The 18,786-nt window shown below is 46.2% G+C and overlaps 1 protein-coding gene across 4 annotated transcripts in view; it reads left to right on the plus strand.

Annotated features, from left to right (window-relative positions):
* Positions 1 to 18,786, plus strand: part of EPG5 (ectopic P-granules autophagy protein 5 homolog) — a 127,265-nt gene that overhangs the window by 87,265 nt on the left and 21,214 nt on the right. For 3 of the 4 annotated variants that reach the window (XM_029059968.2, XM_029059971.2, XM_029059970.2), the window contains 9 exons: positions 1,690 to 1,832; positions 5,536 to 5,692; positions 8,405 to 8,599; positions 11,030 to 11,243; positions 12,193 to 12,350; positions 12,754 to 12,961; positions 14,217 to 14,292; positions 16,382 to 16,485; positions 18,449 to 18,624. In XM_029059968.2, coding sequence (XP_028915801.1) covers positions 1,690 to 1,832; positions 5,536 to 5,692; positions 8,405 to 8,599; positions 11,030 to 11,243; positions 12,193 to 12,350; positions 12,754 to 12,961; positions 14,217 to 14,292; positions 16,382 to 16,485; positions 18,449 to 18,624 — 1,431 coding nt within the window. The remainder of the gene's footprint in view (positions 1 to 1,689; positions 1,833 to 5,535; positions 5,693 to 8,404; positions 8,600 to 11,029; positions 11,244 to 12,192; positions 12,351 to 12,753; positions 12,962 to 14,216; positions 14,293 to 16,381; positions 16,486 to 18,448; positions 18,625 to 18,786) is intronic. The other variant, XM_029059969.2, reaches the window with a different exon arrangement.

An 18,786-nucleotide genomic window follows, 5' to 3' on the forward strand; every position in this document is an offset into this window, starting at 1 on the left:
CCAGGCCTATGCCCTATCTGCTAAGCCACCATTCTTCTGTCTACCCCAGTGCTTAGAACAGAGTTGGACTCATAGTAAGCACTTAAAAAATACCATAAAAGAATCAGTAAGTGTGACTGATCATTTGATGAGGCCAAGTGCCCCCTTAGGTATAGTGTAGGTGAGAACGACAGAGGCCCAAGAGGTGACCAGAGGTGACCAAATGATCTTTGGGGAGGAGAGTCATAAAGGGCCATGAGTAGCCCATCTGATAGAAGCCCAGATCTGTAGACTGCCAAGGGAAAAGTCTTCTGCCTTTTGCCAAAGCACCCTTGCTCTCCTGGCCTGCGCCACAGGGGGAAGCTGTGTTGGGCAGAAACTCCTGATTCAGTGAAACTTCCTGAGGAATCGGGTTAGCCACAGAACAATTCCATTTAATACATTCCTGTTTTCCTGGGAGCTTCTCTATTTCACATCCAGAAATAGAGGGAGAGCCCTCACCAGAACCCGAGGAGCCAGTGAGGAGGTTTTCTTCACCACTGCTGTTGTGGTGAGCTAACCTAGTAGGGGATTGTCAATGTTAGTGAGCTTTTTGAGGGTCTTGGAAGAGAGACGATATGTGTATTCTGTAGAAATTCCCACGTAGACTGTTGTCTCCATGAAAATGGGGATTGTGTGACCACCTGTATTGCATCGTACTCTTCCAAGCGCTTAGTCCAGTGCTCTGCACCGAGAAAGGGCTCAGTAAATAGCCTCCATTGATTGAAATTCAGTAATGGTATTGTTACAGTCAAATTTGGGTGGTAACTGCAGGTAACAATCCTGTCCAGGGTGGACTTTTATTTAAAAAAAACAAAACTCTTGAATTCCTTTAAACAAATAACCTTGAATCAATCAGTGGTATTTATTGAGCACCCACTGTGTGCCAAGCACTGAACTAAGCGCTTGTTGTTGTCTTATGCTGTCGCGTCATGTCCGACCCATAGTGACACCTTGGACACGTCTCTCCCAGAGCACCCCACCTCCATCTCCTGTCGTTCTGGTAGTGGATCCATAAGAGTTTTTTTGGTAAAAATCCGGAAGCGGTTTACCATTGCCTCCTTCCGCGCGGTACACCTGAGTCTCCACCTTTGACTCTCTCCTGTGCCACTGCTGCCCAGCACAGGGGAGTTTTGACCTGTAGCTGATTGCTTTCCACTGGTTATCCACTGCCCAAGCTAGGAGTGGAATGGTTATGCCTCTGCTTGACTCTCCCTCCCAGGGCCGAGACTAGTAGAGTACTGGAAACTCTTCAGGTGCGACCCTGAGCGGTGACTAAGCCCTTGGGAGAGTACAGTATAACAGATTAGGGTAGATACTTTCAATTCCCACAGTGAATTCTTGGCCAGTTTTTTTTTGTCTTCAGACCGTTCCCCTGTCATCTTAATGCTCAGTGGTCGATCTTCAGCACAAGCCTTCTTCTTGATATGTTCGTGGTGTGTTTCAATCAGTCGTATTTACTGAGCACTTTTTCTGTGTGTAGAGCACTGTACCGAGCATTTGGAAGAGTACGGTATAACAGAGTTGGTAGACGTATTTCCTGCCCACAACGAGCTGGCAGTGTAGAGGGGAGGACAGACGTTAATATGTTCCACAAGAGAATGGAGGAAAACAGACAAGCGAAAAGAAATCTGGGTACATTGTGTAGTCACTGTACTTTATCTCGATTAGTTTGAAGGCAAGCATAAGAACGAAGCCGTAAGCCAGCAGCTTCACATTTTACGCAAAGAAGTGAAACAGCTGCAAGCAGAAACTGCGAAACCGCCTTCGCTGAACGTGGTGGAAGCTGCCGTGCATGCCGAGAACCTGATTACGTAAGTTAAACCGTCGTCAGAGTGTCTCTCTAGTCCTTGTGGGGACATGGCAGTGGAGCAGCTGACAAGGGATGCGTGAATGAGTTTGCTCCACCAATAGACACCGAGTTCTCCTCCAAATCCTTTTGATAAAAGCAGTGTTTTCTCTGGGCGATGGCCTTTGAATACTGAGAGAACATGGGGCAAGGTTTGTGGGAGAGTTGCTCAAGAGAAGCTGCAGGCTGGGCAAACAAATGTTTTCTCCCTGGAGATGAGCCAAGAGGTCAACCGAGGGGCATCCTCTAAGTACGGCCAGAGCGGAAAACTCGCAGTGAGAGCCAGGACCGACCTTGAAGCCGGAGAGGGAAGGCAGGAGGTACGGACCGCTCCCTCTCTGCCCCCCCCCGCCACAACATCCTGCGCTTGGCATTTGCTTTTCACTTGGAGTGCCAGTAGATAACTTTATAATGGAATTGTAAAACTTCCAAAGAGGGTGAAAATGACAGGGACTTTGTAGTCCTTTTTTCCATGGTAAAAATAAATAGTCCTGTTGGATATATAGAGCCTCAGATTCAGGCTCTTCTCTTCCTTTCTTAATCCTTGGGGTTAAAGACTACAGAGAAGATGGTGGGCCTTGCCCTCCAAGAGTTTACCACATAGAAGTATCTTGGCTTAGTGGAAGGAGCATGGCATTTGAGAGTCGGAGGGCTTGGGTTCTAATCCCATCGGGCAACTTGCGTGGCTCACTGGAAAGAGCACGGGCTTTGGAGTCAGAGGTCATGGGTTCGAACCCCGGCTCTGCCACTTGCCAGCTGTGTGACTTTGGGCAAGTCACTTAACTTCTCGGTGCCTCAGTTCCCTCATCTGTAAAATGGGGATTAAGACTGTGAGCCCCACGTGGGACAACCTGATTTCCCTGTGTCTACCCCAACGCTTAGAACAGTGCTCGGCACATAGTAAGCGCTTAACAAATACCAACATTATTATTATTATTATTATTAATTTGCCGGCTGTGCGACCTTGGGCAAGTCATGTGATGTCTCTGAACCTCACTTTCCTCATCTGTATAATAGGGATTCAGTATGTCCTCCCTCCCTGTTTAACCGTGAGCCCTGAATGGGGCAGGGGACTGGAGCCCACCTATCTCGGACCTCTTCCGGTGCTTCATACAATGTTAGGCCCATAGCATGCGCTTAACAAACACCACAGTTATTATTAGAGGAATACCTAATGTCTGCCCCTCTCAGGGTCACACCTGGAGTTCCCAATAGCGTGGCTTAATTGAAAGAGCATAGGCTTGGGAGTCAGAGGTCATGGGTTCTAAACCCAGCTCCACCGTTTGTCAGCTTTGTGCCTTTGGGCAAGCCACTTAGCTTTTCTGGGCCTCAATTACCTCATCTGTAAAACAGGGATTAAGACTGTGAGCCCCAAGTGGGACAGCCTGATGACCTTGTATCTACCCCAGCACCTAGAACAGTGCTTGGCACATAGTAAGCACTTAACAAATACCATCATCATCATCGTCGTCTACCAGTCTCCACTACGGGAGGGAGAGTCAAGCAGAGGCATATCCATTCTATTCCTAGCTTGGGCAGTGGCTAGCGAGTGGAAGGCAGTCTGCTACAAGTCAAAATAATAATAATACTAATGTTAGTATTTGTAAAGCACTTACTATGTGCAGAGCACTGTTCTAAGCGCTGGGGTAGATACAGGGTAATCAGGTTGTCCCACGTGGGGCTCAAATCTTAATCCCCATTTTACAGATGAGGTAACTGAGGCACAGAGAAGTGAAATGACTTCCCCACAGTCACACAGCTGACAAGTTGCAGATCAGGATTCGAACCCGTGACCTCTGACTCCCAAGCCCGTGCTCTTTCCACTAAGCCACGCTGCTTCTCTGTAAAACTCACCTGCACTGGGCAGCAGTGGCGTGGGAGAGAGTCAAGGGCGGAGGCTCAAGTTGACTGCGCGGAAGGTGGCGATGGTAAACCGCTTCCGGATTTATTGCCCAGAAAACTCTATGGATCCAGTACCAGAACGATCGCAGATGGAGGTGGGGCGTTCTAGGAGAGATGTGTCCATGGCATCGCTATGGATCGGAGACATCTCGACAGTGTAAGAAAAGGCCTAATCTCTGCAGATTGTTCAGTGAGGGTGGGGAAAGGCATGCCAGTTAGAGAGGCTAAGAATGCGGTTTTTGGACAAGTGCCCAGAGCACTCGGAGGATGATGAAAGAGCACGGTTTCGGGTTTCTGAAACGTAAAAAAGGCGTCGAGAGCACTTTTAATCAGTCGGTCAATCAGTTGTACTTACTGAGCGTTTACTGGGTGTAGAGCACTGTATTAAGCGCTGGGGACAGTACAGTATAACAGAGTTGGTAGACCCGTTCCCTGCCCACAGTGAGCTAACAGTCTAAAGGGACACCCAAAGGCATCGGAAGTCCCAATTTAAATTATGCACTCCTGTATCTGTACTGCTTGGACACTTGATATTCACCCCACCCGTAGCCCCACAGCACTTATGTGCATAGCTGCAACATTTGTTCATTCATTCATTCATTCAATAGTATTTATTGAGCGCTTACTATGTGCAGAGCACTGTACTAAGCGCTTGGAATGTACAAGTCGGCAACAGATAGAGACAGTCCCTGCCCATTGATGGGCTTACAGTCTAATCGGGGGAGACAGACAGACAAAAACGATAACAATGAATAGAATCAAGGGGATGTACATCTCATTAACAAAATAAACAGGGTAATAAAAATATATACAAATGAGTGGACAAGCACAGTGCTGAGGGGAGGGGAAGGGAGAGGGGGAGGAGCAGAGGGAAAGATGGGGGAAAGGAGGCTTAGCTGAGGGGAGGTGAAGGTGGGGTAGAGAGGCAGCAGAGGGAAAAGGGGAAGCTCAGTCTGGGAAGGCCTCTTGGAGGAGGTGAGCTCTCAGTAGGGCTTTGAAGAGGGGAAGAGAATTAGTTTGGCGGAGGTGAGGAGGGAGGGCATTCCAGGACAGCGGGAGGACGTGGCCCAGGGGTCGACGGCGGGATAGGTGAGAACGGGGGACGAAGAGGAGGTGGGCGGCGGAGGAGCGGAGACTACGGGGTGGGCAGTAGAAAGAAGGGAGGAGAGGTAGGAGGGGGCAGGGTGATGGAGAGCCTTGTAGCCTAGAGTGAGAAGTTTCTGTTTCATGCGGAGGACAATAGGCAACCACTGGAGGTTTTTAAGAAGGGGAGTGACATGCCCAGAGTGTTTCTGCAGGAAGGTGAGCCGGGCAGCAGAATGAAGAATAGACTGTAGTGTCCCTCTCCTGCTCTAGACTACCAACTCATAGTTGGCAGGGAGCATGTCTGCCAACTCTGTTGTATTGAACTCTGTGTGCTCTGCACACAGTACGTACTCAGTAAGCACCAGTGATTGATTGATTTGTTGGAAATGCCAAATCTAGCTCCGATCCCAGCTCCATTGATTATTTTATTAAATGGTCCAGGACCCGTTGGCTTAATCTCTCCACGCCTCCGCTTCACTTTCTGTAAAGAGGGTAGAACGATCACCAACCCTCTTCCTTGCAGAGCTGAAGTGAGGGAGAACAGGATGAGCTTAGTGGAAGGGGCTTGAGCGCCTTGGATAAAATGCCCAAATTGATCCGGGAACAGAGGGAAATGGTTTCATGAAAGGCAGTTTCCCTGCCTGTGGTCTGAAAGTCTTTGTGTTGCATTTTCCTCACAGAGCCTTAGTGAATGCCTACAAGCTGCATCCTACGCCTGGTATTCAGGAAGTCGGCATCAGCCTCTTCTTTGCCGTAGTGGAGTATGTGTGTGATGAGACCCAACGCCATCCTCCCACAAGGCAGTTCTTTACCTCATGCATTGAGATCTTGGGCCAGGTAAGTTTAATTTTAATTCACAGTTTCATCCCTGATCTATATTTTCCAATTCCTCATAATGTCACCCTAGCTAGGTGATGTCCGGGTGGATCATTTAACAGTATATTTTTAAACAATGGAACATCAACGTCTAGTATAAATGGTACCCCTGTCAGGATTGCACATGGAGAGTTTCCAGTACTCTACCAGCTACGGGTCGGAGAGTCAAGCAGAGGCGTACTCATTCCATTCCCAACTTGGGCAGTGGCTAGTGAGTGGAAGGCAATCTGCGACAAGTCAAAACTCACTTGTGCTGGGCAGCAGCCGCATGGGAAAGAGTTGGGGGCGGAGACTCAGATTTACTTTGCAGAAGAAGGCAATGGTAAATCGCTTCCGTATTTTTACCGAGAAAACTCCATGGGTGCACTACCAAAACGATTGCATTTGAAGGTGGGGCGTTCTGGGAGAGATGTGTCCGTGGGTCGGAAACGACTCAACCGCATGAGACAAGACAAGTATAAATGATTTGGCTTCTTTAGATGTATTTACCATCCCCTCTACTGCATTAGGCTACAGAGTTTCAGTGCATGGGAATAGTATTTTGTGGCCCTGTGGTTAATAGAAAAATGATATTTTTAAATTCTCGTACAGTGCTCTGCATCCCATGTTAAACCCTCAGGTGATTCACACCTTGGATTTGGCCCACAGGAAGCTCACGATCTGTGGGCCGTGGGGGAAGATTGACAGACACAGAGGGAAAAGAACAGCAGGGTATTTTCAGCCAAAACGATAACAGTTCAACAAAAGTAGCAACACTTACAGTTCAAATTAGGAGTTCAAGATCTCAAATTAGAGTTCATTCCATTATGGGAGTGAATAGATCTGAAGCTTCTCACCGCTCCAAGCCGGGGGCCCACCCTCTTCAACTGTGAACCCCATGTCTCAGTTGCTTAGCATAGTCCTTGCACAGAGGAAGCACTTAATAGATACCACAATTACTATTAATAGTGTGGTCTAGTCGAAAGGGCACGGGTCTGGGAGCCAGAGGACCTAGGTTTTGATCCCTGCTCCGCCACTTGTCTGCTATGTGACCTTGGGCTTGTGACCTTCAGTCCTCTGTGCCTCAGTCCCCTCATCTGTAAAATGGGGATTAAGACCGTGAGCCCCCTGAGGGAAAGGGATTGTGCCCAACCCGATTATCTTGTATCAACACAGCACTTAGAACAGATAGTAAGTGCTCAACAAAAACCATAATTATTGTTATTTTTCTTAGTTTCATCTTCCTATCACATCCATCCCAGCGTTCTGAAATGGGAGATATATCCCTCCCTGCCCTCTGCTCTTCTCCCAGCCAGTGGATGACAGAAAGGAAAGAGCCACTCTGCTCATTAGGCGGGCGTCATCCTCTGTATCTCAGTCTACCCAGGGATCACGGTGCCCTGATGATATTGAGTGTCGTGGTCATAGCTTCCTCAGCTACTGTGGGGATGGTCTCAGGGACGAAAGGGGTGGGAGTCAGGAAGATGTCCCAGAGATTCTTCAGTGTAATTGGAGTTAATGACTATAATAATAATAGTTGTGGTATTTGTTAAGCACTTACTATGTGCCAGGCACTGTATTAAGCACTGGGGTGGATACAAGCAAATCAGATTGGACACAGACCCTGTCCTACTTGGGACTCCCAGTCTCAATCCCCATTTTACAGATGAGGGAACCAAGCCAGAGAGAAATGAAGTGACTTGCCCAAGGTCACACAGCAGCAGCGTGGCGGAGCCGGGATTAGAACCCAGGTCCTTCTGACTCCCAGGCCCGTGCTCTAGTCTGTTAAGTTGATTTCTTATTTTTTGCTTAGAGGAGGCATGGATATTAAGGAAAGAAAAGGCCTATTTATTCAGATTCATTGTCTGAAACCTGTCATAACAGGGAAAGGAAATTCATCTGGAACACAGAGAAGAGGAAAAGCTCATTCACGTAGTATTGTGTTAGGATTCCATTCAGTGAATATTTATTGAATGCCGCAGGGTGAATTTCACTCTACAAGCGGCAACATTGATTTTTCCATTAAAGATATTCCTTTTCTTTCTTGGATCAAGGTTGCGGCAAAGTGGAGTCGCGGGGATTACATATTAAGTGATTATTCTCTATTCAAGTTAACTTTACGTTGGTGCTTTGCAAATAAGTCTCCTAAATCTATAATATTAAGACTTGTTCAACAGGAGATGCCTATTATGTTTTTTCAGTGCCGTTTATAACCTTTTTTTTTCAGAAGTGGTTTAAATATTAGTGTTTGTTGGCTGGTACATTCTGGATCAGTGAATGTAGTAAATTTTGGTTCATCCTATTCAACTGTCTTTTTCTCACTATAAGCCTGTTCAGATATCAGGCTTCAGATGTCGGAAGGTGTTCAGTATTCCTTGTGGCATTTGTTAAGTGCTTACTATGTGCTAAGCACTGCATTCAGCCCTGGGATAGATACAAGATAATCACATCCCACATGGGGCTCCCATTTGAAGTAGGAGGGAGAACAGGCATTGAATCCCCATTGTGTAGATGAGATAACTCAGGCACAGAGAAGTTAAGTGACTTGCCCAAGGCCACCTAACAGGAACGTGGCAGAGCCAGGATTAGAACTCAGGTCCTCTGCCTTCCAAACCCATGTTCTTTCCACTGGGCCACACTGCTTCTCTATTAAAGAAGAAAGCTCTATTCTCTGCTCTTTTTGGCATTTTCAAGGTGTTTATCAGTGGCACCAAGTCGGAATGCAACAGGGTCCTCGAAACTATTCTGAAGAATAGAAGACTCTGCACTCTGCTGTCTCCCTACTTCACACCAATTGCTGCACCAGCAGAGTTCATCAACTTGTATGAAAAAGTGGTGAAGTGTCTAAGCGAAGACAACAGCGATGTGATTTTCATGCTACTAACCAAGGTAAAGCGCTGATGTGATGCTTATCGGGAAAACAGGTTATGCTTAATTCAGAGTTTTCAAGGCTGGGCAGGATGGCAAGCTACCCTCCTTTCAGATCTTTCCGTAAACCTTCTTAGGCTGTGTGTACCTATCCTTAACACAGCCCTCCAGCATTTCTGCCCCCTTTCTTCCCCACAGAAGGTCCTAGATGCTCTAGAGAATCTAGTTACCCCAATTGGTATTAAAAGAGCCTCTTTGCAATAACCATTTAGAATCCCCGTGAGCAAAATCTTTAAAAAAATCATAACGGTGACAGCCTGTGATACCTTTTGATTTTGTTTTAAAATGCATTGGGTACAGTTGCCTGAAAGAACAACCCTGGAAAGTTTTATTTTTCACTGGGGTTTTTTTTAGCTGGATGCTCCCCACTTTGAGAGAAAAGATTGTTTAACTTGTTGACTCTGCTCCTTTCCCAGAAAAAGTTAACTGTTTGTGACTCTTTTGGACTGCAGCGGTGAATTCGAAGTCAGGGGATTGTCGTCACTGATGGTTTTTATTAAGCTTCTCCCGAATGTTGAAGCATTGAGATTATGCAACGAAAATAAGACATAATAAGCACTGCCTTTCAGGAGTTTACCATGTCTCCAACCTCTCTGTCAGCGGGACTTGGTTATGCTTAGAAATTTAGCTTAGGGATGAAAAGACCCACAACATTTCAGTACCAACACCACAGAAACAAATGTTTTCTTTTGTTGTTGTGGGCGGTGGTTTTTTTATGATTGTTAAGCGCTTACTATACGTCCAACACCATTCTAAGCTCTGGGGAAGGTACAGGTTCATTAGGTACTGCTTGGGGCTAAGTAGGAGGGAGAACAGATATCCCCATTTGCAGTTGCAGAAACTGAGACACAGAGAAGTTAAGTGGCTTGCCCAAGGTCACACAGCAGGCAGTCGGCAGAGCTGAGATTGGAACCCAGGTCCTTCGGACTCCCAGGCCCTTGCTCTCGCCACCAAGCCGTGCTACTTCTCGTGGTTGCGTTGTAAGGCACTGGAAGGAAAATGGCTACCAGCTTATTGTCTCTCTCTTTCACTCTCTCTCTTTTTCTCCTTCTCTCCCCCTCTCTTTTCCTCTGTCCCTCTCTCCCCCACTGTGGTCCAGAGGGTAGGCCTAGCCTGAAGCTCTTTTGGAGTAGATCAGGGACAGTCTGGGGTATATCTCAATTCGAGTGATTCATCTCCCAGGCCCAGAGACTGAGGAGGGAACCTAGAACTGAGACATTCTCTCTAGAGTCATCTGAACCTCCAGAAGAGCCCCTTGAGAAGTCATCTTGGAGTTCAGGCAGATCCGATGATCTGTCAGCCCCAACTGTGGGTGTCTCTCGAGGCCGTTTAGGGGCTACCTACTACTCTTGCATTATCCTCCCTCAGGAAGCTCATTTGCTTGCTCGGTTTCAGCTATTACCACTATCCAGATGATTCCCAAACCATCTAAGAAGCACAGAGCCGTTCAAATAAATACTCTTGATTGTTTGAACCGAACCACGTTGGGGACCCCAAGGAAGGAAGTAGTGGTCAGATGCCACTTGGCTTGCTGTTTCCGGCTCTCGACGGGCACCGGAAACAGACCCAGGGCATAGTACGGTGCCTCGCTTACGCTAGGCGATCCATAAATTGCTATTATTACTATTGCTGTGGTGTGTGATTGCTTAAGAGGCATTGTCATTCAATGTACAAAAGCTGAGGATGGGGGTGGTTTTCCAGGTGAAAGTAAAGGGATTAGGAGTGAGGTCATCTTCTCTGCCGGTCACAAAGACATCGATCGCTGTTACTTATTGAGCACTTATTGTGTTCCAAACACTGTACTGAGCTCATGGGCGAGTATAATGCAGCAGAGTTGGTAGACTTGTCGCCTGCCCACAAGGAGCTCACAGTTGAGCGAACACTAGGGAGAGTACAGTACAATATTCATTTATGTTAATGTCTGTCTCCCCTCTAGACCGTGACTCATTATGGACAGGAATGTGTCTGTTATGTTGTACCCTCCCAAGCGCTTAGTGCAGTGTTCTGCACACAGACGCTCAATAAATGTGATTGAATGAATGGATGAATGAATATAACAGATTTGATAGACACATCCCTTGCCCCCATCTTTTCCACCTAAAATAATTTTAACTTTCTGATGTTTTAAAAAGCCTTATGGATTTTAAATTTAATTCCCTCTCTGGGTAATTTCGAGAATTAGTATTTGGAGCTGGGTGCCCATTAAGGTTAAATAGCCAAGAAAGTCCATAGTAAAATTTGATTTTTGTGTACATCGAATAAGTTCTTACGTAAGATAACTTTACCCTTTGCATACAGTTGCTTCCTTCATGCTGCTCGGCCTGCATTCCAGTAAGATTTTTTGATAAAAATGTTTGATTCAAAGCACATCTCCCCACTACTCTCTTTCAGTTTGACGTCAAGCAGTGGTTAAACTCCACTAAGCCTCCTCTGTGTGATCGCACTAAGCTCCTGGAGTACATTCACCTGGCTCTTACTGCCTGGGGCCTGGAGCCAGAGGAAGACATTTTGATGCCATTTAATATTTTCTGTAAGCACTGGACATACCTCCTCCTCTACCAGTTTCCTGACCAGTACAGTGATATTCTAAGACTGCTAATGCAAAGTAAGTGCCCGTCTTCATTTAGCATTCAAGTAACGAAACGCTCTTGACCTTGGTCAGGAAGTGGGAGCATGAAAGTGAGTTGAAAAGATCAATTTAAAGAATTCCTGCCAGTGCTGACAGAGCTTCGGAAACTTCCAAACGGTTTGGAAGGAAGTATTTTCTCGCGGTTCCAGCAATTCCTATCTCCTGTTGTCACCTGAAATATTTGTATTTACCCCCATCCCTGGAACAGCGGGCTTTTTAACCTTAGTGGTGTCTGATTTGGTTTCAGTCTTTGGTGGAGCGGTGATTTGGAGGCTTTTGTTCAGATTGTTGGAAATTGTGATGTTTGTGTTGAGAGAACAGAACCCCTTTACCAGGCTGAAGCCACTTGACCCTCGGAGACCCAATGGGGTTCCAGATTTTCAGTCATTCATTTTGTTCTATCAGGGGTGCTCCTAACAATAATAATGATGGCATTTATTAAGCGCGTACTATGTGTCGAGCACTTTTCTAGGCACTGGAGTTGATACAAGCTAATAAGGTTGTCCCACAGGAGGCTCCCAGCCTAAATTCCCATTTTAAAGACGAGGTAACCGAGGCCTAGAGAAGTGAAGTGACTTTCCCAAGGCCACACAGCAGACAGGTGGTGGAGCTGGAATTAGAACCCATGACCTTGTGACTCCCAAGCCCGTGCTCTGTCCACCACGCTGTGCTGTTTCTCTGGTTTCCTGCTTTTCTGAGCCTATCGGACATGGGACTGGATCCTCTGGCCTTTAGTTGGGGGTCCCCATCAAAATACTGAGACGCTTGACATGAGTAAACTTCCAATAAGAGCGATTTCCCATTTAAGTGGCGTTGCTTCTGTTTGTAGATAGTGAATGTACATAAAGCGGAACTGTCTTTAAAAGCTTATGTCGAGTTATGTCGGGGTGTTCTCTTTTTCCTCTCACTTTGCCAATTTCTCAAGGTTCCGCCGAGCAACTGCTAAGTCCTGAGTGTTGGCGAGCGACTCTTAGAGCTCTGGGCTGCTACTCCGTGGAGAGTAAGGAGGACGGCTACCAGAGAGCTTCAGGGGAGAGCACGGCGCTTCAGAGCACTCCTGAGGTTCTCTTGTCAGATGAACAGGTGGGCGACTTATTTAGCAGGATGGCCTAGTGGAAAGAACGCGGGCCCGGGAGTCGGATGACCTGGGTTCTAATCCCGGTTCCACGACTAATCTGCTGTGTGACTTTGGGCAAGTCACTTCATTTCCCTATGCCTCAGTTCCCTCATCTGCAAAATGGGGATTCAGTATCTGTTCTCCTTCTTGCTAGACCTGATTATTTTGTTTGTATTCCATCCCAGTATTTAGTAGAGGGCTTGGCACATAATAAATGGTTAGCACATAATATTATTATTATTGTTTTTGTTGTTGTTACTGGTGCTGTTAATTTCACATTCCTTTTTTATACTGTTGTGATGTTTATCCCCCTTTTTTTATGCCTCAACCAGTGCTTTTGCATGATTTGGCCGCTTAATTTTCTTCCAGGTAATGGAGACGATTCAGTGGCTTTCAGATTTTTTCTTGAAATTGCGGTTATCCAAGTTGGACTTTAAAAGCTTTGGGCTGTTCTCCAAATGGAGCCCCTACATGGAGGGGGTGAGGAAGTTATTGAAGTATCTCGTAAAAAGGCTGATCAACTCTGAAGTTCCTCGCTTGGCACAAGATCCAGTTGGCAAAAGCAGAACTTTGCCAGGTAAATACACTTTTAGTTGAGCATCAAACCGAAATCATTGCCTCGTGAGCAGAGGATCAGTTCTCCTCTGCCATACTCTCCTTAAGATCTGAGTTTTGGGCTCTTTGCATACCTTAAATGCTATTGATGGAAAAGTTATTGGTTGACTGATTTCACATTAACAATAGTAATAACAAGAATTCTGATATTTGTTAAGGGCTTACTATATGCCAGGCACTGTTCTAAGCGCTAGGGTAAGATAGGAGATAATTGGTTTGGACACAGTCCCTGTCCCACATGGGGCTCACAGTCTCCATCCCCATTTTACAGATGAGGTAACTGAGGCACAGAGAAGAAACAACTTGCCCAAAGTCCCACAGTAGACAAGCGGCAGAGCCGGGATTAGGGCCCAGGTCCTTCTGACCTCGTTTGTGCTCTATCCACTATGCAAAGGAGTCTAAGCAGGAATCTTATCCAGGCGATTTTTAACCTTCAGAGTGAAGCTGTCTTCCTGATCTGGCAGATGGAAGTGGAAAACCTATAATCTGGATGTGAATGACAGAGAGAACAAAAGAGTTCCCTGTAAAAATGGTGCCCAATAAGAATGCAGCCATTGTGTAATAGCAGCAGTGATTGCATTCGTCATCCATTCGGTTACATTAAGAGGGCTTGACCAGTTTGTTCCCTGTCCTTTATAAGAAAAGAACAATTGATATTTCCATCTTCAACAGTTTTCTTAGTTTGGCTCCCCTATTCCAATTTGGCCTAGCAGAGAAGCAACGTAGCCTAGTGGGTAGAGCACAGGCCTGGAAGTCAGAGGGACCCCGCCTGTCTGGAAGTCTGATCCCGGCCCCGCCACTTGTCTGCTGCGTGACCTTGGGCAAGTCACTTCACTTCTGTGGGTCCCAGTAACCTCATCTGTAAAATGGGGATTAAGCTTGTGAGTCCCATGTGGGACAAGGACCATGTCCAACCCAATTTGCTTGTATCTAGTACAGTGCCTGGTACAGAATAAGTGCTTAACAAATACCACTATTATTATTATTTCTAGTAAAGGATCTGGGGTGATCAAGCAGCTCTCTGGGAGAAATGCAAAATATCACTTACCTAAAATTGCTTTATAGATGGCATTTTATCAAAATTGGTATCTAATTCCTCTAGGAAAATGTAAACATCAGGGATACCGAATAGAGAAAGCAGAATTCTCAGAGTTTATGATTGAAACAGGAAGGAAGTGAAGATGTTTCTTGACTAACAAACTTCTGCTTTGTTTTAGTGTTGAGATCGCTGCATTCAATGATTATTAATCTCTTTACACCATGGATCCTGGTTTTAGAAGATAACGATGCCAGGTAAAGAGTTCCTCGATATTCCTTTTTAAGGGACTCAGGAGAAGATTTCAGCCTTTGGAGCAGACGTTTGAAAGAGACATATGTGAGAGGATGGGGAGAGCTTGTTGTAGCTTTACGATACTATCAGCTTAATACTGTGATGAAATTTAGACGTGTTCCTCCTGTATCTCTCCAGGAAGTAGCTGGGCCCAGTCACTGGAGGAGGATGATCTTCCACTGCCTTTAGTATTCTCTGCATTTAGGTCTCTGACCCCTTTCCAGTCGAACATTACATAAAGCTGGCCCCCCCTCACCATGGGCATGTGTGAACTTGGCCACGCGTGCCCATTCCTTTTTCCCCATTCCGAGGCGGTTCCCGGCTTTTCACACCCCATACTCCCCTCCAGCCCGTTTCTTCATTTCCCTCCAAATCCCTTCCATAGCAGCAACGTGGCTTAGTGGATAGAGCAAGGGCCTGGGAGTCAGAAGGACCTGGGTTCCAATCCCGGCTCTGCCAAGTGTCTGCTGTGTGACCTTGGGCAAGTCATTTGACTTCTCTGGGCCTCAGTTCCCTCACCTGGAAAATGGGGATTAAGAGTGTGAGTCCTCTGTGGGACAGGGACTGTGTCCAACCTGATGAACTTGTGTCTACCCTAGCGCTTAGAACAGTGTTTAGCACACAGTAAGTAAGTGCTTAACGAGTACCGTAATTATCCATCATTAGTATTATTGTTGTTATTATTATTTCCCCCTCCGCCAAATGTTGCCACTGCAGACCTGGCTGTCTCGTATCCTTGTCTGTCTCTCCTGCAACCTCCCGACGGTGCATCCACAGCTCCTCCAGCAGCATACTCTGTCCGCGCTGCTGCTTTTACGTCCCTGCCGCTTCCCCGCCCCCCCCAGCAGCCGGGAAGACATGGGACTGGTTGAGGGGTTGAGTGGCACAGGAAAAAGAAGTGGGTATTTATTGACCGTTTACCATGTGCAGAGCGCTGTACTGAGTGCGTGGGAGAGTCCGGTAGAGCAGAGTTGGTAGGCAAAGTCCCTCCCCACAAAAAGCTTAGAGGGGAGAAAGACGTTAATATCAAGAAATAAATGACGGAAATGTGTACAAGGGCTGTGGGGCTGAGGGAAGGGAGCAAATCAGGGAGATGCAGTAGAGAGTGGGAAAAGAGGACTGAGGGCTTAGTCAGGGAAGGCCTTTTGGAGGAGGTGTGCCTTTAAGTAAGGCTTTGAAGGGGAGGCCTCCCACCCCCCCGTGTCTCAGGGACTGTCCAGGAAATCTCCAAGCACACAGCAGGAGACTGTGAGCCCGTTGTTGGGTTGGGATTTGTTACTGAATTGTACTCTCCAAGCGCTCAGTACAGTGCTCTGCACGCAGTAAGCGCTCGATAAATGCGACTGAATGAATGAATGACTACTTCCCAGTCAAAAGCGACGAGGCAGAGATCTCATCAGCTACAATTTAGGCAAGAAGTGATTTCCACCTCACCGGCCGAGAACCGGTCGCCCCACCGCAGTTAGAAAACACGTTCAGCCTGTCAGACACAGTGCCCGATGTCTGAAGAGAATGGGCGATTGGGGCGTTCAAGCAAAATGGGGCGCTAGCTGTCGGTTGTCCAGCTGGGCTTCTCTTCACCTGGAGCCTCTTTAGCAAAATGAAGACGACTAGCTAAATTGCTGAGTTTCTACTGGTTCTCGAAGTGTCGGCCCTTGCATTTCGGAAGGTCTCACACCGTATGGACATTTTGCCAACTGGACGAAGGTCGACCCATTTTCACACACGCATGTGTTGTTAAATATCATAGGCCCAAATGTCTAAGCATTCTGGAACTTCGGTTGGGGTGCTTAGTTTATTCATTTTGGTGATTTAGTCTCCCTTTAGACTAGTCTCTAAACTGTCTGCTAATTCTGTCATTATGTCCTCTCCCAACCGCTTAGTACAGTACTCTAAACACTCAACAAATACCAACGATTGAGCGATTCATTGAGGAAGAAGTCCCAACTGGTGTAAATTAAAGCTCCGCTTAGTTGGGGAAAACACTGAAAGTCCTACCGATTGCTTTATTCACCCATCTTCCCGTTCTGAAATTCTTTCTTTGTTCTGAAGTCACCAGCGCTGCTACCCCTGGTTGGAGAGCGATGCCGTGGTGGCCTTGAGCATGGTGCAGTTGTTCACTGGCTGTATCGAGGCTCTGCACCAAAGCTTTCAAGGTATGCAAGTGCTAAATGACGAGTTCTGGTCTCTTGACAGTTCTGCCGCAGGCCTTTTTGGGTTCCTTGGTTTAATATTATTCCTTTATTAAAGGTACCTGCTAAGCGCTTACTCGGTGCCGGGCACTGTTCCAAGCACTGGAGTAGATAAAGCTGAACAGATTAGACACGGTCCGTGTCCCACATGGGGCTCACGTTATTAATCCGCCTTCTTAAAGATGAGGGAAATGAGGCACAGAGAAGATAAATGACATAATAATAATACTTGTGCTATTTGTTGAGCACTTACTATGTGCCAAACACTCTATCAAGCACTGGAGTAGATACAGGCTACTCAGTTCAGGTCCCACATGGGGCTCACAGTCTTAATCCCTTTTTTACAGAAGAGATAACTGAGGCACAGAGAAGATGTGACTTAATATTAGCAATAATAATGATAATAATTGTGGTATTTGTTAATAATAATGATGATGATGGTATTTGTTAAAGAGATTACTATGTGCCAAGCTCTGTTCTAAGCGCTGGCGGAGATGCAGGGTAATCAGGTTGTCCCACGTGGGGCTCGCAGTCTTAAGGCACTGTACTGTAAGGCGCTGGAGAGATACAAGCTAATCAGGGAGGACCCAGTCCTTGTTGGTTTCAGCTGATAAGGTCATACAAATTTGAAATTTACTACATACAGTTGCCACCGATACCCAGAATTGTAAAGTAAATTATGGGACCAATCTGCTTATAATAATAATAATGCTTGCTTATTATGCGCTAAGAACTGTACTAAGCTCTGGAGTAGATACAAGATAATCAGGGTTGGCATAATCCCTGTTTCACAAAGCTCACAGTCTAAGTAGGATGCAGTAAGTTTTAGTCCCCATTGTATAGATGAAGTAACTGAGGCTCAGAGAACTTGCCCGAGGTCCCACAGCAGACAAGGGGCAACGCTGGGATTAGAACCCAGGTCCTCTGACTCCCAGGCTCATGCTCTTTCCATTAGCCCACACTGCTTCTTGTATCTACCCCAGCGTTTGGCTATTAAACACCTAATAAATGTGATTTTTGAGTCTTTCATTTTAATCTGGTCCTTGGCTCAAGGTAAGGGAGGCAGGGAAGAGGGTAAAGAAGGTTCCCACCCTCTGATTCTTCCCATCATTACTGCTGCCTCTTTCCCCAGGAGAGTGGTAAAGGAGAGTGTTAAAACAGGGATGCCTGTTCTTAATTGCTTTTCAAACAGGAAGTCGTGTATAACCTCTATTTTTCGACTTCCAAGCTAAAGTTTAGGGACTAGATGACTAGTTCATTCATTCAATCATATTTATTGAGTGCTTACTGTGTGCAGAGCACTGTACTGAGCTCTTGGAAAGTACAGTTCGGCAACAGAGACAATCCCTGCCCAAAGTGGGTCGTCTGCTTGGCTTAAAATGTATCTACTAATTCAAGGAGTTTCTTTCCCAGTCCAAATTTACCCCTAGCTGTATTCCACCACTACTACCTAAGTGATAAAATAAGATTAAATCAATGACCTATAATAGTAATAATAATAATAATAATGTTGGTATTTGTTAAGCGCTTACTATGTGCAGAGCACTGTTCTAAGCGCTGGGGTAGATACAGGGTAATCAGGTTGTCCCACGTGAGGCTCACAGTTAATCCCCATTTTACAGAGAGGGAACTGAGGCACAGAGATGTTAAGTGACTTGCCCACAGTCACACAGCTGACAAGTGGCAGAGCCGGGATTCGAACTCATGACCCCTGACTCCCAAGCCCGTGCTCTTTCCACTGAGCCACGCTGCTTCTCTGCTTCTCTGCTGCTTCTATTAAAATTGTTTGCCCTTAGGCACATGATGAAGTTATGGAACATTGAGAACTGGAAGTTTATATTTGTGTGCCTCGATGAAAGAAAAAACGTTCCGTGTTTTAAAAGAATAGCTAGCATCTTGTGACCTTTTTTCCCCCCCCTTGATTTAGATAAACTTTCACCAGGTGACCAAGGAGTCCTTCGGTTCCATTTGATGCATTACTGTGAGACATGCACAGCCCCCCAAATGCCAGAGTTCATTCTGTACGCTTTCCATAGTGAATACAGGAAACTTCCGTGGAGAAAGCTACAACCAGACCAGATGCTTATGGAAGCGTTCTTTAAAGTAAGCACTTTTCCTTCAAACCTACTTGATAGGCATTATTTTTGTCCAGCCACATGTCCACATAAGGAGGGAAATCAGTCAACCAAGCACTATGCTAAGCATCCGAGAGAGTACAACACAACAATGTAACAGTCACATTACCTGCCCACCGCAAGCTTACAG

Source organism: Ornithorhynchus anatinus, chromosome 3 (assembly GCF_004115215.2).
Source record: "Ornithorhynchus anatinus isolate Pmale09 chromosome 3, mOrnAna1.pri.v4, whole genome shotgun sequence".
NCBI classification, from domain to species: Eukaryota; Metazoa; Chordata; class Mammalia; order Monotremata; family Ornithorhynchidae; genus Ornithorhynchus; species Ornithorhynchus anatinus.